This window comes from Limanda limanda, chromosome 13 (assembly GCF_963576545.1).
Source record: "Limanda limanda chromosome 13, fLimLim1.1, whole genome shotgun sequence".
Lineage (NCBI taxonomy): Eukaryota > Metazoa > Chordata > Actinopteri > Pleuronectiformes > Pleuronectidae > Limanda > Limanda limanda.
Genome location: NC_083648.1, coordinates 17,655,116 through 17,680,746, shown reverse-complemented (window position 1 = coordinate 17,680,746; position 25,631 = coordinate 17,655,116). Strand labels below are relative to the sequence as shown.

Sequence of the window (25,631 nt, the reverse complement as noted above, 5' to 3'; positions counted from 1 at the left end):
CCACTGGTGTGTGCGTGTGTGGGGGGGGTGAGGGGTGGGGGGGCATGTTTAGCTGTGGGTCTGGTGTTATTCCAGGTGAGTGTCACCAGAGCCCCGCTGTCACCCTCTTTAATCACAATATAGTTTCAATAAAAACACAAACGGACCACTTTTTAAAATCTTTATCTTCACATGTTTACAAGCTGATTCAAGCTGCAACGTTTCACATGACAAACCTGCATAATGTTAAACAAGTCAGGCTTCTTACTTATGTCTCCATAGTAGCTATGAATTAATAGAAAATATGACGAGTAAAATGACGTGTTCCACAGTCAGGACAAACAATATTGTACACACGTTCAAACATGTTCACACCATCACACACTTTGTCTGTACATCCACCCAAAGTCAGAGTCGTGTACAAAGTTAGCCTTTATTTGCCACTTGCTCCACAGCTGCCTGTGGTGTCTTGGCTCTACGTCTTCTTCCTGCAAAAAAATAGAAAGAAAAATTACTTTGGCTCAAAACTCAGTCAGCAGAGACAATAACCATGTTTAGACACCAATGAAGGAAAGATGGTAATGGAAATCTACCCAGAATCAGATATCGGCATCGTAAAACAAAAAATTATAAAAACACATTTTAAATTTGGTATTAAAAACACACTGAATGACCGTATATTTAATTGTTGAAATAAACTTGTGGGCTGCAGTTCGAGCTGTGATGCTCTGCTCATTTACATCTGCGTGACAGGTCTGGATGTTCCTGCTGCACGCTCTCCTCTCTCCACTCCAAGCACAATGCATGATGGTATATATTGCTCTGCTGGTGACCATTGGTTTTACACTACTTATCACAATGCATTGTGCGAAACAATAAATCCCGTGTATAGAGTATAAAAAAATGTCCCTGATTATTCGGACAGCTCTGCAAAATGGCAAACTGCCACTAGTGGACTACATAGTGATTAATGAGTGATTTCAGACACTTACTAAATCAAAGAAGATCCATAATTTGATCCATCAAATGTGAGGAGCTCTCTCAACTAACTTGATAACCCAGTTACCTGCTCTGTTGCCAGCCAAGCCTCCTTTGTTGCTGTGCTCTCCCTTTGGTTTTGCGTAAGCCAAAGTCACTTTGCTGCCATCGATCTCACAGTCTTGCATGGCTTCTTTGACAGCTTTGCAATTTTCTTCACTCTCAAACTCCACAAAGCCGAACCTGAGAAAAATGAAGCAGACATTGTAAAGGAGACTTGAGACCAGGCAACATCTTTACACTTTTGCCACAGTAAATGAACAACTTGATGCCACCCACCTCTTTGAAGCGCCGGTATCTTTATCCAGAATGACTCTTGCAGTGAGGGCTTCTTTGACGGCACTTTTCAGAGTCTCTGCAGTCGTCGTCTCAGCGAGGTTCTTTATTACCAGCGTTTTTAAATCCACTAAACAGAGAAAAAAACACAACTGTGCTATCACCAAATTCAAAGCTTAGAACTGGTATTAACATGCGTCCTGAGTGATCCAATCACAGGTGGTCAGCCATTATTAATTATCAAATTGACCCGCTCAAGCAGCTTTATCTCCTACATCAGTCACTTTGTCAGTCATGCATCCATTCATCAACTAACAGAACAGCCGTCAGGACGGAAAATTGTCAAAAGGACTCTTCTGCTTGCGGACTTGACGAGCTGGGGATCAAACTACTGACTCTACAATTAATGGTCGACCCCCTCTACCTCCCCAGGCACAGCCATTGAATGGGCTTCATAAATATTGTTTTGCCGGCTCATGGGCAGAGAGGAACTTTTTGCATAACTCTGGCATGTTTTCAGAAATTGTATTAGTATAAACTCTCCTACTGTACTAAAAGGAAAAATAAAATATAAATTCATTTTAAAAATACCTACAAAGAAAGAATATTTGATCCAGTAAAAGTAACAAGATTTTTCTACAAAGTCTAGTCTGAAATGTCGTGGTAGATTTAACAGATTGTCTGGCCTGAGGGGTTTCATAAAAACTTATTTATCAAAGCTGCATAGATTTGTGCAGCTATAAACCTTCACCATAATTTTATTCATCATTTACTGCCATCTCCCTGATAAACCATTTACCTTCTGTGCTGACGATTCGATCTCTGCCCCGACGTGGAGGCTTAACAACGAGAGGTCCAGCCAGGACTGTTTTTGGGGTTGGCTCGCCCTTTGGTTTTGCGTAGGCCACAGTCACTTTGCTGCCATCGATCTCACAGCCTTGCATGGCTTCTTTGGCAGCTTTGCAACTTTCTTCACTCTCAAACTCCGCAAAACCAAACCTGAGAAAAATGAAGCAGACATTGTAAAGGAGACTTGGAAAAACAGGTGATATCTTCACACTTTTGCCACAGTAAATGAACAACTTGATGCCACCCACCTCTTTGAAACTCCGGTCTCTTTATTCAGAGTGACTCTTGCAGTGACGGCCCCTTTTACGGCACTTTTCAGAGTCTCTGCAGTCGTCTCCACAGAAAGGTTCTTTATTATCAGCGTTTTTAAATCCACTAAACAGAGAAAAACACAACGGTGTTATTACCATTTTCATAACTAATACAAACTCAACGGCCCTGCTCAGACCTGGTATTAACATGCGTCCACTCCTGAGTGATCCAATCACAAGATGTCAGCACTGAGTACAGGACTGAACGCACCCTGGTGCATCCTGAGACCTGATGGGAGCTGGTCTGAACGCATGTGACCACATTGTTTTCACAGTGTGAACACACACATATGAAGGTCCGCCAACGCAGTTGACTCACTCTGACCCACTACAGTTTCACAATGAATCAAATATATTTGTACACTTCTTTGTCAATCCATTGATTTGCTTGAGGCCCCTGTCACAATAACAAAACTGATCACGATTGACACTTCTTAAATTGCTAAAATCTTTCTTCATATCAGCACAAGATTTATTCAATGCCTCCTGACTCCTCTGTCTAGATAGCTTGCTCGTGCCGACACACACCTGTAAACTCTGACTGGATAAAAACAACATCATTGGCCTTTGTGAACACAATGATATACATGGTTATTTTTATATACAGTAGGGAAGTGACATCCATTCACAAGGGGTCACAGGAGACACATTCAGGACTCATTTTAATACCATGTATGCTGTTCACTTGTGATCAGCTCTCAGGAAACATGTTAATAGCAGGTCTGAAGAGAACCAAAACACAAATTGACCTGCTAAAGCAGCTTTATCTCCTATATCAGGCACTTTGTCAGTCATGCATCCATTCATTAACTAACAGCACAGCCGTCAGGAAGGAAAATTGTCCAAAGGACTCTTCTGCGTCTGGACTCGACAAGCTGGGGATCAAACTACTGACTCTCCGATTAATGGTCGACTCCCTCTACCTCCCCGGTCACAGCCATTGAATGGGCTTCATAAACATTGTTTTGCCTGCTCATGGACCGAGAGGATCTTTTTGTATAACTATGGCATGTCTTCAGAAATTGTATTAATATAAACCTACCTACTGTATTAAAAGAAGGAAAAAACTTTATAAATAAAGTAAAAAAATACCCTCAAAGAAAAAATATTTGATCCAGTAAAAGTGATTCTCAACTAAGATCTAATAGATTACCTAGTGGTGTGAGGAGTTAGCTAAAATGTATTTATTCAGGCTGCATTCATGACTGAGATTACAAAATAATCATATCACTTAGCTAAAATGAATTTCATTAAAAATGTCAATGTAACAATATAGATTTGTGCAGCTTTCACTGTAATTAAATTCATCATTTACTGCCATCTCCTTGATAAACCAGTTACCTCCTCTGCTCAGACCTGCAGTCTGACCCCCGGGAGGTCCTCCTTTGGTGCCTTGTTCTCCCTTTCCAGTCTGTGGATTCGCGTAAGCCACAGTCACTTTGCTGCCATCGATCTCACAGTCTCGCATGGCTTCTTTGACAGCTTTGCAATTTTCTTGACTCTCAAACTCCACAAAACCAAACCTGAGAAAAATGAAGCAGACATGGTTAAGGAGACTTGAAGAACAGGCGACATCTTTACACTTTTGCCACAGCAACTTGATGCCACCCACTGCTTTGAAGCTCCGGTCTCTTTATCCACAGCGACTCTTGCAGTGAGGGCTCCTTCGAAAGCACTTTTCAGAGTCTCTGCAGTGGTTTTCTCAGAAAGGTTCCCTATTATCAGCGTCTTTAAACTCACTAAACAGAGAAAAAAACACAACTCTGGTATCAAGATTTTCATAACTTATACAAATTCAACCGCCCTGCTCAGTCCTTGTATTAACATGCATCCTGAGTGATCCAATCACAGGTGGGAGCTGGTCTGGAATGCATGTGAACAACATTGTTTTCACAGTGTGTGAATAAAACTAACAGTGTGAACACAAAAGATATACAAGTTTATTTGTATATAGAGTAGGGAAGTGAAAAAATGTTCCCTTGTGATCAGCTCTCTCAGGACTGATGTTAATAGCAGGTCTGAAGACAACCAAAATGGCTGCAGAAACACTTGATAGTTTCCATTATTAATTATACAATTTCCCTGATCAGCTCATGGGACGAGTAACATACATGGATTTGTCATGCATACCTTTTGCCTTAGCTGGGTCCGCTTTCATTTCATAGAACTGCACCTTCATTGTCCTCTTGAAGACGTTGATGTTTTGGGTGTTTTTTAAGGCCTTTGCAGCTTGTGCCACGGTTGCGAACTCAATAAACGCATATCTGCAGAGAATAACAGATGTTTCTTGAGAATATTCAAACACTTTCTTTTTTGAAAAACAAAGGACTAAGTGGGCCTGTGTACTTACCCTTTGGATTTGCCTTGGCTTAGAGGCATTTTGATGTCAATAGCTTTCTGAAAATATTTCTTGAGGGTTTTTTCTTTCAAATCGAAAGACATGTTGCTCACAAATAATGTGTTGTTTGGAGGAGCAGCCGCTGCGAGAAATGAGTGGCAAACCTTTTGTGAAAACTGCTAAAAAATTCCAGATTTAATTAACTGATGTGCAGAACAAAAGAAATCTAAATGAATTTAATTAGCTTTAGTTTTTTGTTAACATTTCACAGTATATTTGTAAACTGTCTAGAATTTACCTTTTGTGATGCTTTTGGCGTCAGAAGCTTTGCTGACTTTAGTCTCATCTGTGCGTTTGACAGAGTCCACAATTAAAACTCGATCTTCGATCTTGGCTCCTTGCATTTTCTTCTGTACATTCTTGGCAATGGCTGGAGTTTTAAACTCCACAAAGGCAATCCTGTTGACAAATAAACAAATGTCATCTAGTAAACATTACCACAAGAGAGTTTTAGAGCCATATTTAAGTTTTTTTAAATTTTATTATGCACATTTGACACATTTGTAGAGGTTTTTCAAACTCTCACCCTTTGCTTGGTCCTTCAGCTCCATCAGGAAACCTGACGTTGATGGCCTTTTGGAAAATTTTCTGAATGTCTGCTTTTGTTGCAGTGAATGGCAGGTTCTTCACGAACACACATCGGGCATCTCTTGCAGCTGCAGACAGAGGAGTTCTCTTACATTAAATGTCTATGTTTTGTATTCCCAGATCACATCATAAATCACCACTGTTGCCTGTGGTTGTGGTTTGAACAGAGCCATAATTATTACATCGTTATCTAGTGACAAGTAAAACATGATTTAAATTTATGTGTAATTGAACAATTTAAGGAGTTACCTTTTTTGTCCACCGGTGTTTTCACCTCGTCAGCACTTTTGACCTTTGCTTTGGCGATCCTCACTGGCTTCTCCAGGATAATCTCTCCATTAAAGGTCAAGGCTTTGGTCAGGTCCATCTCGGAGGCCAGATCTACATGTGCATGTTTTCTACAGCAGGGGTGAGCTCATTTAGAATCTGTCACATTCATCTACAGCCGGTTTACTGCTCAAATAACCTGAGAGTAAGAATGAAGTTTAAAAAACAAATACTCACTTGGATCGGTCTAATCTGATGTCTTGAAACAGAAGACTTTGTGTCATGAAGTATTTTGCTAATGAATCTTTCACCTCTTCAAATGTTTTGGCGTTGTTCAGGTTGCCAACATAAAGACAAAAACCTACAGCAACAAAGAGAGTGAAAATGTGACGACAGAACCTAAGAAACGTAAGGACTTGAATGAATTTGACAATTGGTCTCATTTTGAGTTCATACCGTCATTGATGAGCTTTGTTTTCTTTGCTGGAGAAGTCTCAACTTTAGCTTCACTAGCTTGTGCCTTGCTTTTCCGTTTCCTTGATTTCCCTTTAACACATAGACAACAAGTTAGTTATTTGGTTACAAGATTGTTCACTGAAGCCATTGTAGACATGACCAACGCAGCGGGAGATTGTCCGCTAAGACAAAAATCTGTCATACCTGTACCTAGAGTTTGTCACTCAGGACAGATGTTATTCCCAGGTCTGAACTACTTGAAGCAGATTTTTTATCACTGACTACGAAATGTTAACTGTCCTTACCTGCTTTCACTCCAACAACCATCGGTTCATTTCCATTGGTGTCCTGTTGAATGGAGATGCTCTGTCCTTCAGGCTTCTCTGTCCCAGTTACTGTGGTTGTACTTTCATTCTCTTCAGTGGCCATTTCAGATTCTAAAGAGGGAATTTGTACAACTTGCTTTAGCTTCTAGAGAGTTTCATACTTATAGGTTACCAGCAACTTGAATCAAAAAACCTATTTTCACTTGGGAAATATATGAGTCATTACTTCTCGGTTGTGTTGTCATTCAGGCTAAAAGGTCGTGTTATGAGTGGTTACAAATCGTATGAGGTAATCAGACAATGCCTTGTCCCTTTAGAGTCTTACAAATCCCACTGCTGCTTTTTTTTCTTCAAATTAGTTTTTAAACATAAAGACTTATGACAAACATTTCAGTGAAAGGTTTCCTTACCAGTTCCCTTTACTGAATCATCAGCCTCTCCCTCATTCGTCTTCTCCCAGGATACAGCCACAGTGGTTGTGCTTCCCTTTACTTCGATAACACAGTCCATCTGAGATTCTGAACAGGTACGTACATTCATTCATTACTAACGTTCTTCAGAAATTCAGTCACAAGCCAAATATGTTATGTATTTACAGCACCTTGCTCATCTTGGTTCTTCTCCTCCTGTTTCGTCTCTGTGCTCCCTGCGCCAGCATCCTCAGTGACAACAGTTGGTTCACTTGAACTGACAATCATTGTCTGTTCTTCTGAAAATTAATACGAATTTAATCATTCATTTAATTATTTATTGACGTTTTGAAAGTTAAGTCCATCAGTCATATTCACTGTAAATGTTCAGTTATTTCAAAGGATTGACTTACCAGTGATGGTCCCTTCTCCAACTTCATCTGCGACAACTTTACTTTGTCTTGTTTTGCGTCTGGGAGTCTGAAAGACACAAACACATTAATTACATAATGTTGGTGTGACGGTGAGCTCTGAGGAGAAGGTCTTCAGCTTAAAATCCATTCCATTAGACAAATCCTTTTTTAAATTTTTCATGTAAAATATTAAAAAAATCAAAGAAAGTGGAGATATGGTATTGATTGACTTGTTCCAGAAACCAAGGCCATGTCTCCAAAAGACCAGTGTTGTCTCACTAATCCAGAGTGACCTATAACAAAACCCGTAGAAATTCCAGAGGCTTAAACCAACTAGGACGAAGAGTCCCAGAACCTCGCAGTTATCAAGATGTATAAATTCAACCAAGTTAACAGATTTTAACCAGCCGAATTTCACAGTAAAACCTTATAACAGCGTTATGAGTATTAATCGGATTAAAACAAACTAGTTAACAAGGTCGCACACTTGCAGTTGAACCCGTTTGCGTTTACAGGCCGAAATCTGGTTTCAGGTGCGACTTTCACCAGCTAACAGCTAGCTAGTCAGTCTGCAGCTAATAGCACCAAACACCAGTTAGCTTCGAGCTAGCTACTTAATGCACGGTGACGCCTGGTTAATATGAATAATAGTACATGTAAACGCTTTTCTTACGTCTGTCTTTGCCATGATGTGCGTCGCGATTAGCCACAGTCAGAGAGGTAGCCGGTGTGCACACGTGTGTTCAGCTACAAACACCCACATGTGACTATTTCAACGCGAGGCACTGCGCATGCTCGGGATAGTACGGGTGCCGACGAGGACGGAAGTTGTCCAAGGCGATTCAACGAAAGGGAAAACAACAGTAACAGAAAATAGTTTCGAAAGACCGAACTGTTCTTTAATTTATGATCCTATACGATGCAGTTGCTGTTGTTATAGTCGAGTTTATTGTGTTAAAAGACGGTTTATTTAGTCGAAGCTACTTTCGCGCTCAGGTTTCATTATGGTGACAGCTAGCCAATGAGCTAACCCGATGTGACCCGAGCTCCTGCAGGTGGCCGACCCCCTGCTTCAGATCTGGCTCTCAACATAACTGAGCCTCGCTATGTGGACCACACCAAGTCTGTCCCCACAGGAAACTAACTTTAGCGAAGCATTGATCCGGACACTTTGAGGAGGTGGCACTGCTACATGGACTGGGACTGGAAGCATTGATCCGACCACTTTGAGGAGGTGGGACTGGAGGTGGAAGCATTGGTCCGAAGGTCACGTTGCAGCCTCAACGCAACATTTCACCCGATGCAGATAAAGGTTTGTTTGTATCGGGCTGACAGGAGTCGCATGAGGTGACGATGGACGTGGTGCTGCTGATTTGAGGACATCTGCCCGGGACAGGAAGTTTTCACCATGGGGACTCAGAGGAACGGTTTCAAGAAAGAACACTTCATTTTGTCAGTGGACGTCGGCACAACATCCATCAGGGGTCACGTCTATGACAAGGAGGCAAAGATCCGAGGATCATGTACCACCCAGGTCTTCTTCTTTACATCGCTCTGGCTTCCACACATCACACTCTGTGTTATTCAATCTGATTCTAATTCTGCCCCTAATGCTCGCTCCAGGTTGTTCCCTTGTTTCCAGAGGTTGGACATGTGGAGATGGACCCAGAGGCTTTATGGAAGGGGTTCATCACTGTGGTCAAGGGAGCTGTGCAAGGTACAGTTGCATCTATACACACTTATATTATAAAAACCCAGAAACTATTAATACCACAAGCGTGAATTTAAATTGTTTCCTATCTTCAGAAGTTGTACAAATACACTTAAGACTGGTTGCTTATATAGACTTATACCACTTCTGAAGAAACCATGACCTGGTTGACCCGAGACCTTTTTTACTGACACTAACTACACCAATAAAAAGACTGATAACCATACCCAGAGGTTTGAATTCTTCAAACTTGACCATTCTTCCATTCACCAGACTTGTTTATTCCTCTCAGAAAGGTATTTATTTAACTCCATGCTTATTTTGGTGTCTGTATTCTGTGCTGATGTTTTATTGAATTACATTATACCAAACGTGACTTTTTTTTGTCCGCTGCTATAGATGCAGGAGTGCAAATGCGCCAGATAGAAGCCCTTGGCATTTCATCTCAACGCAGCACCTTCACAACATGGGACAGGTAAAATGAATAAGAGTAATCAAATAATAGTTTTAACTAGTTTATATGTGATTTGTGCACAAACTTGTCAATAATCACTGTTGAACACTTTTTAACCCTCCTCTGTGGAGTTCTTTTCCATCCTGGTTTCATTTCATCGTAATTTTTACTTCATCTTCTTTTCATGTGACAGAAAAACTGGAGTTCCCTATCATAACTTCATCAGCTGGCAGGACCAGAGGGCAGCGGACCTGGTGAAGTCCTGGAATAGATCCTGCACCATGAACGTGAGTCCTTGACTTTAGCATAGTGAATAAGAAATACAGCTAGAGAGGAGGGACGAAATAGTAGAACTTTAAAATTATTTGAAACAAGTCCCATCACATAATTTTGATTTTTTATTGTTTTCTCAAACAACCTCAGGCAATCCATGGTGTGATGAAGGTGCTGTATTTCCTTAGCAGGCAGAAGCGGTTGCTTGCAGCAAGTCTTATTGTCTTCTCCCCTCAACATGTGACCTTTCGTCTAGTCTGGGTCCTGACGCATTACAAGCAGGTGAGTGAGTTCTCACACGTGTGCAGGCAAATAAAATGATCCCAGAGCAGTGTTGACGCAAACTGCTTGTTTGGTCCGTGCTACTTGTGTGTTTATCTGATCCACTGTTTTTATTAAGTTTGCACTGTAAACCAAAGTCCCCAATTATGTGTCTCATCTGATACCAGAAGACTGTCATCCAACTAATTATTTTCCTTGTCGATTAACACAGCAATAATTTTTCTGATTAGTGAGAACGTTGTGTGAACTATAATGTATGTCCTATAGTATTTTCTGAAGCTCAAGGTGGCATCATAAAATTACTTTTTTGCCAAAGTATCAGCTCAAACTATCGAAGATATTCGATTTATAATGATACAAACCAGAGGAAATCTTCACATTTGAAAAGTTGGAACTGGAGAAAATGTCACATTTTGTTTAAAAATGAATGACAGAAATAATTAATTTATCATCAAAATGATGGCAAATAATTTTTGACGAAGAGAATAAATATAAATTGTTTCAGCTTTTAACTGCACCGCACTGTTGTTGCAAAGTTAGTTGAACAGACTAAAACTTAAAAAGTTAAATGAATACTAACATATAATAGATGTTTTTAATATTTTCATGTTATTATGTTATTATATATCATAGAACTGTAGAGCCTGGCTGTGGGTTCACCTCTCTTCTCGGCCTCATCATGTTTCCCTCTTTGTCCAGGTTCGTCAAGCGGTAGCTGAAGGAAACTGCTGCTTTGGAACAATAGACACTTGGCTGCTATTCAAACTCACTAAAGGTGAGCTTGAGTCCATGTGTAGGAAATCTGTCTACAAGCTTAGTTTCTCTTTAAACACACTACAGTAATATATATAATTTGTCCGGTGGATTACATTTCCTTCAGTGTTAAACAGGATTGTAATGTTCTTTGTGTTTCAAATCCTATTGCGTCAGCGATGAAATTCCTCAGAAAGGTTTCAGCCGACTCTCGTGAGAGAGAGTGAGCTGGAAAAATATCCAAGAACACGTTAATTTGTGTCAACCTTTCTGTTTTAGGACGAGTTCATGCCACAGATTATTCAAACGCCAGTTCAACAGGCATTTTCGACTCCTATCAGGTCTGGTGTATGTCCCATTCTGATTCTCTCTGTGTGTTTGGTGTGAGTTTTTTTTTCTTCATTTCCCTGCATTGTGACCTTTTCTACAGATGTGTTGGAGTGGTTTTCTCTGCTCTCTTTTATCTCTGCCTCTCTCTATTTTCCCCAAAGTAGAAAACACAGGGTGAGTCAACAATCTCCTTCCACTTCCAGCTCACTGTACATTACAAAGTTATTTAAACATTCAAATCATTTCAGCGTCTGCACAATGTTTGAAACTGTAAAATACAGAATCATAGCGTAGAGACGTATAGTTATGATTGCAAGCCCATGGCCTCCAGTTGGGGGGGTTGACAGAGAGTGATGCTTTATCTCTGGTCTCTCCTTCATGATGCACCAGCCACGACTTTGGTTCCACAGACGAGTCAATCTTCGGAGTTTCCATTCCAATCATGTCAATGGTGAGTTGTCAAAGTCTTGACATCAAACATGTTATCTGCGTGATTATGATAATAATAAAAATACCAATTACTTGCGACCTTCTGCGTTTCTGCCAGCGTGTCACTACCATTATGTTGTAAAAAGGATATTAATTCCAGGATCTTAGTTAATCAGCAACTGGGAACATGAGGCTTGTATTCAGGTTGTCATTCAGTTGATGATGTTTACAAAATGTTAATTAGATACAATTAATATAAATATATGTGCTAAACATTAAATTATGTTTATAGCTCCTTCATGGTAGAAATACAAAATATAAAAGACAGTGCATATAAAATAAAACAAGGAGAGACTGAATTGATATAGTAGAGAAGTAAAACCATGGACTTAAGAATTGAACTATCCCATATCAAACACTGTGTAAGTTAAAAACTCGGTGTTGCTGCTTTGAGACTAAACCTGCTCAGGATTCAGTGTGTTTGCAACAAACTGTCGCTCTGCTGCAGATGGCGGACCAGCAGGCAGCCATGTTTGGAGAATGTTGCTTCGATGTTGGTGATGTGAAGATCACCATGGGAACAGGCACCTTCATGGACATCAACACTGGAAGCAAACCACATACATCTGTAGCAGGTAAAAGAAAACGCAGTGCGATGAGAGTATCCATACTTATATATCCACATGTGCAGGAACATTACAAACCGGTGTTTGTTCTCTGTAGGTCTGTATCCTCTGGTGGGATGGAAGATCGGCTCAGAGGTGGTTTACCTGGCAGAGGGCAATTCTGCAGACACGGGCACTGCCATCAAATGGGCACAGAATCTGGGTGAGCTGTATACACAATGAGTTGGACAATTTGACCTGACTAAGGGGCTCTGAGTTCTGTCTTATTCATATAAAACATCACCATACATAATCACAGCAAGGAAAGGGCCATGGCTTCAACTGTTGATCAGACACGTATCTTTTGGCCCAGACAAGTAAACCTACTTTTGATCAGTTAGGATTGCGTAGCGGAAAATGTTAGTGTGGACGAGATAAGTAATCAAAAAGTTTCCTCTCCTGAACATTGGTGTATAACATTCGAGATTCAAAATTCAATATATGTAGTTACATATAGAAACCATGATTTGAAGGTATACAAGTGTAGGGAAAGCTGTATGTTTAGGAAAAATTGCACATGACATATATTTTATTGTCTCCCAACTGCATATGTCACATGACTGGTTTGATCCAATCATGACTGAATGATCACGTCTGCAGTAAAAGTTGGCATAATTAGCTCAGGGTGGTTTGTAACCATGAGATTGTGGAGCCACAGAGAGCATTCAAGTCACCAGTGAAGGAACACTTTGATTTTAAAAATGTAAATAAAAAAAAAAGTATGAAGTGAACTATGATCCAGATCTTATCAGAACTGTGGATTTAGAAAATCCTAACATTCAAATTATTTTTACATTCTTTAGAATAAAACCAAACCGTATTTTAAGGAATATAGTATATGTAAAAACAAGCAGCATTTCTGATGTCATTTATTTGTCTTTATCATCTTTTCATGTGCTCATTCACATGTGTTGATGTTGTCTTTTAACAGTGCAAAACACAGGTACACAACCCAAATAAACAGACACCAAATGACACACAAAGTAAGCAAATAGCTGGAGAACATAGTGAAGAATGTAGCAGCTAAACAGCCTGATATATCCCTCAGGAGTGGGTGGGAACTAAAAACAGAGCAAACAGAGGACGTGGTATTTGCCAAAGTGCCTGAAACATGACCTCAAGTGAAGGCTAATGTTTCTCTGGGCCTGCAGGATGTTTAAATAGGCAACTGAATTTCCACATGTTGCGCTTAGCCACTTTAATAGTTTAGAATATGCTTGTGTTTTCCGATTGTTCTGCCGCCCCTAGTGGACAGAAATCTTCTCATAGAGCTTTTAAATCTATCGAGGTGTAGTAAATCGCTGAGTAAGTCAGTAAGTGACCGATTGAATGTGTGTGTTGTTACAGAGCTCTTCTCTGACGTCTTGGAGACCAGTGACATGGCTTACAGTGTCAGTGACTCTGATGGCGTGTGCTTCGTACCTTCCTTCAGTGGCCTGCAGGTAGACGTGTATTACATTACATATCATTTAGCTGACGCTTTTATCCAAAGCGACTTACAATAAGTGCATTCAACCATGAGGGTACAAACCCAGAACAGCAAGAGTCATGTAAGTACAATTAGCTTCAGAAAAGCCAAACTACAACGTGTTACATATATAAGTGCAACTAAACTTTTTTTTATTTATGTTGATGTTTATTAGACCGTCATCTTCTTAACCAAAGTCTAGTCAGAAGAGATGTGTTTCTAGCCTGGGGCGGAAGATGTATAGACTTTCGGATGTCCCGATGTCCATTGGGAGCTCGTTCCAACATTTTAGAGCCAGGACAGCAAATAGTCGTGATCCATTTGCAGCACGGAACGCAAGTACTAGTGTCTTTAAGCGGATGTGGACAGCCACTGGTAACCAGTGAAGCGCGGGGAGGAGCAGTGTAGTGTGAGGGAACCTAAGTAGGTTGAAGACCAGCTGAGCTGCATTCTGTATTAGCTGCAGAGGTTGGATGGCACTAGCAGTGCAGTAGTCAGAAGTACAACACTTAAACAGTTGATATAACAGTGTATTCACCAAAAGCAAAAATGTGTGTATCTGTTGCAGCACATACTAGTGCACATTGATTGACAATAATGACATTTAGCCATTCCAGGCATGTGTGTCAAGTTTTGCCTTATTTTCCACTGTAACATTGTTGTGTGTCTCTTTTTTTTCTATGCCCTCCTTTGTGAACTGGCCTTTGTAAGTGTGTGTCCTTATGTTAACGGTTCATTTGCAAAGATATGATTACAAATTACGCATGGTTGTTTAACCTAGAGCTACTGTTACATATGGTAACCAAGTAGAACAGTTTAGTTACATGTTTGTTGTCCCGAGATTGTTGAGTTCCACAGGTAATTATTTAACCGTTCTTTGCGTCACATCTGTTTTTCACTCGAAATGTTTGTGTACACACTCTATTTATTTAAGGCTCCTCTGAATGACCCTAAAGCCTGTGCCTCACTCATGGGCCTCAAACCTACAACCACAAAAAGCCATCTGGTCCGTGCCATACTGGAGTCTGTCGCCTTCAGGTTCGTCATTTTGAAAAAGATTGTTTCTTTTTTAACTTCTGAATCCTGATAATTCATGGTCTTCCTTATTTTTAATTATTTGCAGAAACAAGCAGCTTTATGAGACGATGCTGAAAGAAACTCGGATTCCTATCACAAAGATCAGGTACACTGTGCATGTCAGTACGTATGTGATGAGAGTAATGTAGGTTTGATCTGCTGGAGGGAAAGACGCCTTTAACTCACGTCTGGCCACTGCAGCTTACTGTGCAATATCTGATTGTAGGATGCAGGTTGTATCCAGTAGTCTGAATTGTACTTTGCTTCTCCAGTATTTATTGGCAATCCATTACATGTCTACTTCATGTTTCTCTCGGACCCTTCCAGTAAAGTGAGCTGCAGTGTAACTGAGTGCCTTGTTGTTGGTTCCTTCCCTCTCAGGGTGGATGGTGGTGTTTCCGCCAACGACTTCGTCATGCAGCTGACTGCAGACCTGTTCGGCAGGAAGGTAGCGAGACAGCAACACCATGAGATGTCGTGTTTGGGTGCTGCTTTTGTCGCTGGACTAGGAGCCGGTACGCTGAGACACATCCACACACAATATTTGCATTATGCTGTTTTGGACTCATCGACTTAAGTGGTGTTCAGGGTTCTGCAGACTGTGTCCAGCAGTCAGTCTTTACTTGCTGTGGCTCAGTTACTGCAGGTCACCTTTACATTTTCAGAAGGAAAGCTACAGCCAGCAGCATCAGCACAGGCCAAGCAAACAGCCCGTTCCAAACAGGCAGGTTAAGAACAGGAACTCAGCCAGTGCTTATTAAATCCACAGTTTATCCGTTTATATAAAATAGTCACTTACTACCAAAGGATTTGTTCCTGTTGTTTTAAAACCGGACAGAAGCAGGTGGTCACGAATGCTAATGTGCTTGATCAGCATTAGTTCATATTGGATCAGTTGACAATAGCGTTGCGTGATATCCAAAATATCCAATACCTTCTACTGTAAGTCATTGACTTCCTGTTCATCTGGGGGAATGAACTCATTTGCATCACTCTCGTTGATCAATTCTAGGATTTCCCGGATAATTTAAAAAACAAAAATTGTCTTCACGTTGTTTCCCTAAGTCTTCCTTTGTCCTCATCTGTCACTGCAGGTTACTGGAGGAGCCAGAGAGAGCTGAAGAAGCTGCATAGCACTGACAGGGCGTTCTTGCCTCAAGTGGTACCCAAGGGGGGGGCTGACAGCCGGAATCGGGAGTACATCCCCGTCGTCCAGAGCTGGGAGAGAGCTCTCCGACGTTCCATGAATTGGTACAGCAAACCTTGACAGTGGAGATCCAGGGATGGACCACATTCCAAATGAGTTTGAATAGAGATGGTCCAGAACTAACAACCATTCGCTGCATCCCTAAACCAGTCCCAGGGTCAATCTTTGTGAATCACAATCTGGTCCAGATGCCAAAAACTGACAATAGAGAAGCTGAAACGTCAGACCCACTGATGTCATGGTATAGCACTGCAGGAGTGTTGAAAAAGTCCACGTTACTATACTTGATTGTTTCACACTGTAGCAAAATGTTCAGATCAATCCTCTTGTTGTTCTCGATCTCAGGTCACGGCAGCGTCTTCCTAGTATTTTATCCAGATTGAATCGTATTTGTTATAGTATTTTTCCACATGGGGGCGCTAATGACTGGCTTTACAGCTTTGTAATTGATGGACTTGCCATAGCAACCACATGCCACATGTCAATAAGACACCGCAGATTACAGTCATTCATCTCAGATTCACACACGATCCTCTGCAGAGGAAGGAAGACTGCACTTAATTATTTTGAAGGTGTGAGTCTTGTTTAGAAACTCCAATTAGCATGTTGCCTTTCATAAATAAATATTGACATGTATTCAAGTGACATGCTCAAATTTGTACTAAGTGTTAGTAGTTGTCAGTCCATGTTCTGTAGCCATTATTTCAGGTACTAGTATGTTTTTTTTGTTGATTTGTTCCAGCCTTACGTATTTCTGTGCATAGGGATAACCACGTTGATGTCATATGATAATGTTATGACTCGAGTCTTTAACCTGACCTGACGAACTCTGATGACAGAACTATCCCGTCTTATCATGTTATGATCGCCTGTAAACAATGTGAACTGTGAAGCTCAGTTTAGAAATGATCTAAAATATAATTAACCTTTCTTAACGCTCTAACATGGTTCTTTGTACTTGTCCTTGTTATGCAAAGTGACACTATGGAATAACCGCATCAGATCAAAATGACATTTAAGGTCATCACATGCAAGATTTTCTAACACTTGAACATAAACCGCTGGGACATAACCAATAATCAATATCTGTATCATATTTGTTACCTAATCGCAGAACATTCCTGGTATTTTGTAAGGTGTAAAAGGGCTAGTATTAAAAACATGAATAATCAGCAGTGTCCTTGTGGTGATTTCAGCGTTGTCGTGCCGACAGTACGTGACAGATGCTGCCTGAAGGGTTTCACCTCCACATGGACTCAGGGGAAGTGCCGTTGTCTGGTGCCTGGGGAATTATCAGAAACCTAGGCTGTTAGATGAGTGTAGGGATTGTTGCCCGTTGATGTGAGTGACCTCACTGTGAGGGTTGCTATGGCAGCCTGCGGATGGAGTGACTGAGAACAAATGGGGTGTGTATTCCTGCTCATGGTGCTGGTATGGTGAAGGGGGCTGCTAATTGAGAGCCCAGAAAGGGGGTTCTCCTAAACAATGGGAGGATTGTGCACTTGTTAACGCGTTTGAGGAACACCGCACACATCAGTACTGTATAGCTTCTTCTGCATCGAGGCGTCCATCGCCTGCACCCACACACTTCTCTGCACCACCTGTCAATCTCAGCACTCGCACTCAAACAGAGGCAGTTTTTTCTTTTCGCCAGTGGGCTCTGCTCACGTGGAGATGCCTTCACAGGGAAAAATGTTCTCGAGTGAGTGAGTGAGGCCGACTATAGGACTAACCCATGAATCAGTGCCGCCAGCTCTCACACTAATCAGTTAAATGCGCGTGTGTGTGTGTGTGTGTGCATGCGTGCGCTGGTATCGTGCCTGGTGCTGCATCGTATGAGTAGTGGTGGGCTCTGCCTTGCAACAAATTCATTCTGACAGCAGGAACTAGATGCACTGTGACCACTCCGAGCCCCCTCCCCCATATGAGCTGAACCCTGCATCAGGGTCCTTATATAACTCCCCCCCCCCCCCATCTCCCTTCACTCTCTCTGTGACACACTGGGTTTGTTGGCTGCAGTGTCAGGGGGTTAGAAGTTAAGCTTATTTGTCTTTTTTCATTCTATCAGTATCTCATCCTCTCCCTTGGCGTCCACAAACTCCTCTCTCAGTTTAGTTAACCTGTCATCGTACAACGTGCGTGTGCACACATATTGCCAAAGCAGATATTTACATGTACATCTCATGGAAGAGGATACATTTGTCCTGCAATTGGGAAGCTGATGGAGAAAAGGCTGCGACCCGGTCCCACTCTGCGGTGAAGTGTTCTCTCTTAACTTTGACACATCTGTTTACAATCATGCACACTGTATGCTCTCTGTCTTTCTCTCTCTCACACACACACACACACACACATGCATGCAGTAACGCACACATGCACACGCTCTCCAGTTTCAGTATTGCTCAATTGCCATAGCAACAAGGATTGGCAAATGCCCCAAATATCTATGCTCAGCCAGTCAGTCATAAATAGCATCATCTACTAGTATGTATAAGAACCAGGGCCGGGTCTAGGCAGGGGCAAGAGGGGGCCTGGCCCCCTCAAATAAATGTTGTGCCCCCTCAAACTAAATCCCAATTTATAATAATAATAATATAATAAAGCACAATGCCCCCTCAAGATTTGTGGCTGCCCCCTCATACATGCCTGTCTAGACCCGGCCCTGATAAGAACACGTGTGTGTGTGTGTGTGTGTGTGTGTGTGTGTGTGTGTGTGTGTGTGTGTGTGTGTGTGTGTGTGTGTGTGTGTGTGTGTGTGTGTGTGTGTGTGTGTGTGTGTGTGTGTGTGTGTGTGTGTGTGTGTGTGTGTGCGCGCGCGCGTGTGTGCGTGCGTGCGTGCGTGCGTGCGTTCGTGCGTGCGTGCGTGTTGTAGACTTTTCTCAGAAGCGCATCCGGACTCCAGCCTCTGTTGGATTGGTTGCCGGTTTGGTGACTCAGTGCGCACGACTTGTACGCAGGAGAAGAAGAAGAGGGGGAGCGAACCCTATGAGCGAACCCATAACAAATCACGAAGACTGTGATGTGTAACACAGAAGCCATGGAGTATCCATGAAGCACCTCCAGCCACAGCTCCTCTGCTGAGCGCCACAGACATTGTGGAGACTCCAGTTTGTTTCCCATCCCCACTGTGGCCATTATAACATGAGTGAGGATGAGGAGAAATAATGTGCGCTCTATTTATGGGTTCGTGTAGACGTCACTGACGTTCTCTCTCTCTCACCCTATCTCTCTCTCTCTCTCTCTCTCTCTCTCTCTCTCTCTCTCTCTCTCTCTCTCCCTCTCCCTCTCTCTCTCTCTCTCTTTTTCTCCCTCCCTCCCGCTCTCTCTCTCTCTCTCCCTCTCACACACTATCTCTCTCCCTCTCTCTCTCTCTCTCTCCTCACCTTCCCCTTCTCGTTTTTTTTTTGTTCCACCAGAGCATCTCTCTCCTTCTGCTCTCCCTCTTTTCTACACCGCCCACTCCTTCCCAACCATTGATCCAACCACTCACCGCCGCCTCGCCGGCCCCTTCGCCTCATCGCATCGCCCCGCTGCGCTTTTCTGCATTTTCTTTTTTTTTTAATAGGCAGAGGAAACCGCACATTTTGGACCAAATATTTAAAAAAAAAAATTTTTAAAAGGGAAGGGAAGAGAGAGACGCAAAAGAAAAACACCACCACCATGGCGACCACCGAGGATAAACCCGCTACCAAGGAGAACACGTCCAGCTGGAAGGACTCCATCTACAACCCGAGGACCGGGGAGCTGCTGGGACGCACGGCCAGCAGCTGGGGTAAGGACCCGGCACACGCACCCAACCAGGGGACGAGCGGAGGCTTCATCTGTCCCTTTTTTTAAAAATCCATATCAAATCATTATAGATGTGTTTCTCTTCAACCTATATCTAAACATGTATATATATATATATCTATACATTAAAAATATATATAGATATATATGTGCGTGTGTGTTGGTGTGTGCAATACAATGCCTGCCATGTCGATAATGGATTAGCTGAGGGGCCATCACAGGCCTACATGAAGGTGTAAAGGAGAAGCCTCCACCAAGAGGCTCACCAAGATGTATGATGCTATGAAAGGTGTGCGTGTGTGTGTGTGTGCGCACCAGCTTCTGTTTAGTCAAAAATAACCAGGTGATGATGATGATGAGCATCTTCTTATTCATATTTATCATCTGTATTCATTGGATTACCAGGGAAATCACATTCTCGCGGCAGACCGCAGCTGATGATGAAACCCCCCCTCATTACCTAATCACATGAGAAGAGAGTGCTCCAGCCTCCTGGAGCTGAATCCATTGCTGATACAGGCCACACATTTTTATGTAATGATCCCCCAGTAAATTCCAGAGCGAGGTAGAAGCCCAGCACCCCCCCTCCAGCTGCCAGCTCCTATAGGCCAGCAACCGGGCCGTCGGGCTGCCTGGGCCCCTGCGCTGCTGTGCAGTAGGATGCTCCATTGCAGTTGCATGGCCGCCCACATTAGCATGCCTGTCAAGGTCAAATGGGATTCCACTCTCTCCTCTTTCTCTCTCTTTCACACACCAGGCAGGTGCATTGTGGGATACTGTTGAAGAGGAATGAGAGAGGGTGGGGGGGAGGGTTGTACAGCAAGAAGCTGAGGGGTCCATCCCTTTTTTTTAGCCTGTCAACTTAGAGGGCATCCATGCTGTGAGAGCCTGGATGGTGGTGAACCATTTTGACTCAGATCTTTCCATAGCCATGACCCCCTTTTCTTGTTTCCCCTCCTCCTCTGCAGGATGGAGGAGGCAGCAGCTGCTCTGGGCGCTGCAGCATCTTCCCTCCAACTTACAGTGTTTTTAAAATGGAGCATCTCTTGCTGTGAATGCTGGCTCCACGTTTGTTAGCACCGAGCAGCATTTCCCCCCCCTTGTTGGAAAATGGTTCCTATCAAAGGGATAATACACTCAAATGACAGCTTTCTCCAGGCTGCAGCCGAGGAGCGATACAAGAACATCTGAAGGCATTTGTCCGAGCCTGTGTAGGGTTGAAGCTGGTAGTTAATTATACATGTCCCCTCTCTTCCTCCTTCCATCGTTATGTCTCATTTCTCCTTGTCTATCTCCAATCTTCCTCCAGGCCTCATCCTGCTGTTCTACCTGGTTTTCTACGCTTTCTTGGCCGGCATGTTCGCCCTGACCATGTGGGTGATGCTGCTCACTCTGGATGACTACGTGCCAAAGTACAGAGACCGCGTCCCCAATCCAGGTTAGTGTGTCTGGACGGTCAGTGTATGGGGGGGGGGGGGGGGGGGGCTGTCAGGTACTGTAACTGGCAGCATTTCTCTTTGAGCCATTCATTATTCATAATTGCACCAATGAGATGCTGTCACAATAATGTACTACATTACAGCGGCTTTCTGCATCGACCTGTTATGAAATCCCATCCTGTGAGATAACATGAGTGCACCTGGACGGAGAATTGCTTGTGCATTAGTTTCTCTTGTTGGAATCATTTACAATGTTTACTTTACTTTTCGTCTCTGTTGCAGGGCTGGTGATTCGACCCAACTCTCTGGATATCGCGTTCAACAAATCCGAACCGCAGCAGTACTCTCAGTACGTCCAGCACCTGGAGTCCTTCCTGCAAAGTAAGTGCAAGTCTCCCCCGAAGCACGGATGAATAAACCCGGATAGTGACATTAATTCCACTCTCCACGCTGTGAATCTCTATCTCTCTCTCAGAATATAACGAAACAGAGCAGGAGAAGAATGAGGAGTGCATTCAAGGAGAACATTTCCTGCAGGACGACACTGAGGAGATGACGAAGAAAGCTTGCCGCTTCAAGAGATCCTTCCTGAGTCTTTGCTCCGGCCTCTCTGACACCAACTTTGGATATTCTGAGGGAAAACCGTGCGTGCTGCTGAAAATGAACCGGGTAACGCGCCCTTCCACTTTGACTGATACGTGCTTGTGGTTGTCAAAAGCCTTAGAATTGTTTCACTTTGTTTTAGGTGTTTCTCCTAAAATTCTCAACTCTTCCTGTCTCCTTCACAGATCATTGGCCTGAAGCCGCGCGGGAAGCCTTACATCAGCTGCGCAATAAAAGTAAACCCGTTTGTCCTGACTATGCACGTGCCACTTGCTTGTATGTGTATTTTTTTTCCTTTTTGATTTCTCTCATACAACAATCTCAAAGTCTCAATATTTTCCTTCTGTTCATCTTTCTTTCGTTTGTCCTTCTTTTTTTTGTTTGTGTTTTCTTGTGTGTGATTTCTTTCTGCATGCTGTCTCTGATGGCCTTAGGGTAAGAGATATACAGTATGTAAATGATGAGGATTAAGGCCAGTAGGGGTGTTAGCACATTTCATTATGTAACATCATGCAGGTGTCTCTTAACTCATCCCAGTGTCATTTTTTTCAAGTCGTTTTTTAATCTAATCTGCGTTATTTTCAGCCTCAAACATCCTTTTTGCAGATTAAAGCAGAACACGACACGTTTTCCACGTAGTCGTTTAAACATCTTCAATAAACAGCAGAGTCATTGCTTTTTTCTTTTTTTCCCGCGTCCCGTCTCATGTGTTTCCTCGCAAATATGATATTAATGCAACATAATGCATTTCTTTAATGCCACACACTTAAACAATTGTTCTCCTCCACAGAAAGACACTCCCGTACAAATGCATTATTTCCCAAGGGAAGGCCTTATTGATCAGATGTACTTCCCCTACTATGGCAAGAAAGCTCACGTAAGTACTCATCCCCCAGTCGGATCACGTCCGCTTACGTCGACACGTTGACACATTATTGACAGACGGCCTCCTCTTTCCCCCAATTGCAGGAGAGCTACGTTCAGCCCCTGGTGGCCGTGAAGCTGCTACTCAACAAGGAGGACTACAACAAGGAGCTGACGGTGGAGTGCAAGGTGGAGGGATCCGACCTCAACAACAACGACGACAGGGATAAGTTCCTGGGTCGCGTCATCTTCAGGATCAAGGTGGTCGAGTGAGAGGAGAAGCAGAGGACGCCCGGTAGAAGGGAAACTGGTTGCAGAGGCTGCCCATGTTTGATAAGGATTTATGTTTAAAGATTAAAAAGAAACACAAAAAAAAGAAAGAAAAAGGAAGGAAGTGTCAAATGTGTCACAAAGACTGCATGTTGGGATGGGGCCGAAGCGTGTAATGCAGATGGTTTTGGCTACCGGTTGATACAGATTTATGGAATGTTGCTTTGCTGACATTTGTGACTCTTCTTTCCTTCAACATTCCTTGCTGACCTCCTCAAAGATTCCCAGAACAAGACACAGGCTCAGCTCCCCCCTACCCATCCATCCATCCATCCATCCATCTATCCATCCGTCCTTTCATTCCTCCACCCGTTGCACTGCTCATCCTCCACTCAGTTAATTTTTTATTTTAGTATTGACGTGACTAGGTAACTTATTGCCATTGCAACCAAGCCATTTGGAGCTATTGTGTAGTTGCTGATACGACTTTCTTTTCAATGTTCTTTAAGATTTGTTTCCTCCTGCCAGGAAAGGAGTATTGTTTTCATCTCTCCGACCTGTATGAGCGGCTGTATCATCGCTGAGAGGATTTGGATCTTGCTGTATAGTGTAACTGAGAAAGTGGAGCGTTTCCGACACATCTCCAGAGTATTCACATTTATCACATCACACAGATTTCATAGGATCGTACCTTGATAATCAAGTATAGCCACTGTAATCCCTGTATATTGAATTCCAATTACAAGAGTCCATTTCGACATATAAATACATTGTGATCCTGACCATAGTTAGGGAATTATAGATAGATCTATGTGTTGTGGCCTCCGTTGACCACAACCCAGTCTCGTGCTGTCTGTCCGTCTGTCTGCATGTCCGTCTGTCCGTCTGCCTGTCTTCCTGTTTACTCACCTCTCCACTGCAATAGCCGACATGTGCGTGAGCCCTCCAGGATTGACTCGAGTTGTCTCGCTTCGCCTCTCAAGGTGCTGCGTGCTGTCGATGAGGACTGAGGCCACGCACACACACACAAACACAAACACGCACACACACAGAAGGTACAGTGTAGAAATGCTCTTTAGGCGGAGAGGTGCTGGAGGAGGTTCACTGTTACTATGTACTGTATATCTTTACGTGATCTGTATATCTCTCTGGGTCTCAAAGATTGTTTGTTAGTTTTCTCTCTTCTTCAGCCTGTTGATCTGATTGTCTGCCAATCTATTACTCTTCAATGTATATATATAATACACTATCATATTTACTTAATTCACACTGTATTTTTGTCACAAAAACACAATGTCTGTGCACTGTAAAGAAATCATTTAAGCAAAGATTTACAGGAAATTATCTTATTCAAAGCTATGTTTACACAGTCTTAAAGGGAACCCGCATTTGAAAGAACAACTTGTAACATCTCTTCAGGGTGCCTTAAGACCCGATGAAATAAATTGTGGAATAAAAGTGATTTTGAAGAAAAACCTGTCTACTTTTTCATTTCGGGCTAGAGCTTTTTTGATAATGGTGGAAGAAGTATTCAGTCTCTCAAGTAATGTTTCAAACACAACAATATAAAAATGAAAAAAGTCTTGAATTCAAAATCATATTTATACAAAACTACAGTAGCATCACAAGATAAACTTGCATGAGAGGATTTATGAGTTGGAGAAAACAAAAAACAGGAAACAATCATCTTTTGGACTTCAGTTTTCTTTTACTCTGAAATATTGGACATTAACCTGAACATTGCCATCTTGTAAAGGGTTTTTTTGTATTTAAATTTATAATCTTAGTTTGACACGCTTTAGATTTTTTGATTTGGAAATGATAATGCACACATTCATATCTAAATAAATACATATACCCATCCATTTTCTCTACATTTCATATATTATGGGTCGCGGGGAATGGAGCAAATCCCAGTAATATGCATGCGGGTGTAAAATGAGATTATGTAACACAAAAGAATTTGAATTGAAAGCATGTTGTTTGATGTGAAGAGGCACCAGGCAGGTTGAGTGAGATGGCTGTGATTGTGTTTCACTCCATCACATTCCCACCATCGCCACATCAGCACCAACCTGCAGCCACAGGAGGGCACCACAAACAAGCCAGGAGGATTAAATGTGTGAGTGGTGCTGCCCGCAGGCCTGATAACAGTAAAACTAATGTGTCTATCAAAAGAAGAGATTGGATCTTATTGGCTGAACCCCTTTCTTATGTTGTTAATGGTTTCAAACCATATTTTTTATTATTGAGATGTTTTCTGAGCCATATACTGCAGCCTTATCACTGTGTTAATAAGGCTAATTTGACTGCTCCTCCATCCATTCAGCTCCCAGCGCACCCTGAGGCCACAGCTCTGCCCTTCACTGTGAACAGCAGCGTGTACCCAACTCCTGCTCTACGTGAGATAATCTCTTGGGGTTTAGCTGACCCAAGAATCCACCTTAGTGCCTCCTAAGCTCTGACTGTCCTTGAGTTTGAAGGCTATAAACAATCGGTGTCCGAGACAAAGGAAAATAAACATTTTCATCTGTCTGTTTTTTATTCCTTTGGTCAAAAAGTGGGCAAAAATATGTTGTAAATTTTGTAAATGTATTTAGTACCTAAATGCCGAGCTGGAGAAGGACCCTTGTGTTTCAGCGTATCCTCTACAATAACGTTGCAACGATTTCCTGGACTCCATCAGTAGGTTCAGTTTCCCCTAAT

At 42.4% G+C, this 25,631-nt stretch overlaps 3 protein-coding genes across 6 annotated transcripts; 2 read left to right on the top strand and 1 right to left on the bottom strand.

Moving 5' to 3' along the window:
* Positions 1 to 146: 146 nt before the first annotated feature.
* LOC133018592 (nucleolin-like) lies at positions 147 to 8,512 on the bottom strand. Of its 4 annotated transcripts, none has more exons than XM_061084989.1 (19): positions 8,457 to 8,512; positions 7,312 to 7,378; positions 7,090 to 7,197; positions 6,899 to 7,006; positions 6,468 to 6,599; positions 6,163 to 6,252; positions 5,944 to 6,067; positions 5,689 to 5,837; positions 5,378 to 5,507; positions 5,090 to 5,250; positions 4,804 to 4,933; positions 4,584 to 4,717; positions 4,066 to 4,192; positions 3,795 to 3,976; positions 2,391 to 2,517; positions 2,093 to 2,292; positions 1,297 to 1,423; positions 1,046 to 1,200; positions 147 to 467 (listed from the first exon to the last, which is right to left on the bottom strand). In XM_061084989.1, exons 3-19 carry the CDS (start codon positions 7,184 to 7,186, stop codon positions 406 to 408), a joined length of 2,235 nt encoding a protein of 744 aa, XP_060940972.1. In that variant the 5' UTR covers positions 7,187 to 7,197; positions 7,312 to 7,378; positions 8,457 to 8,512; the 3' UTR covers positions 147 to 405. The 4 variants fall into 4 exon arrangements, with proteins under 4 accessions (XP_060940972.1, XP_060940971.1, XP_060940970.1 ...); XM_061084988.1 differs by lacking the exon at positions 8,457 to 8,512 and adding an exon at positions 7,985 to 8,120 and having other exon boundaries at positions 7,090 to 7,194; XM_061084987.1 differs by lacking the exon at positions 8,457 to 8,512 and adding an exon at positions 7,985 to 8,119.
* Positions 8,126 to 17,132, top strand: gk5 (glycerol kinase 5). Its single transcript, XM_061084991.1, has 16 exons — positions 8,126 to 8,845; positions 8,935 to 9,028; positions 9,422 to 9,497; positions 9,670 to 9,763; positions 9,900 to 10,031; positions 10,731 to 10,806; positions 11,064 to 11,125; positions 11,215 to 11,288; positions 11,505 to 11,565; positions 12,052 to 12,178; positions 12,267 to 12,371; positions 13,556 to 13,650; positions 14,611 to 14,714; positions 14,800 to 14,859; positions 15,135 to 15,268; positions 15,848 to 17,132. Exons 1-16 carry the CDS (start codon positions 8,720 to 8,722, stop codon positions 16,018 to 16,020), a joined length of 1,593 nt encoding a protein of 530 aa, XP_060940974.1. The 5' UTR covers positions 8,126 to 8,719; the 3' UTR covers positions 16,021 to 17,132.
* Positions 17,133 to 19,620: 2,488 nt separating this feature from the next.
* On the top strand, positions 19,621 to 23,365 carry LOC133018457 (sodium/potassium-transporting ATPase subunit beta-3-like). Its single transcript, XM_061084825.1, has 7 exons — positions 19,621 to 19,732; positions 21,059 to 21,187; positions 21,471 to 21,569; positions 21,664 to 21,857; positions 21,977 to 22,027; positions 22,582 to 22,668; positions 22,761 to 23,365. Exons 1-7 carry the CDS (start codon positions 19,621 to 19,623, stop codon positions 22,926 to 22,928), a joined length of 840 nt encoding a protein of 279 aa, XP_060940808.1. The 3' UTR covers positions 22,929 to 23,365.
* The last annotated feature ends 2,266 nt before the right edge of the window (positions 23,366 to 25,631 follow it).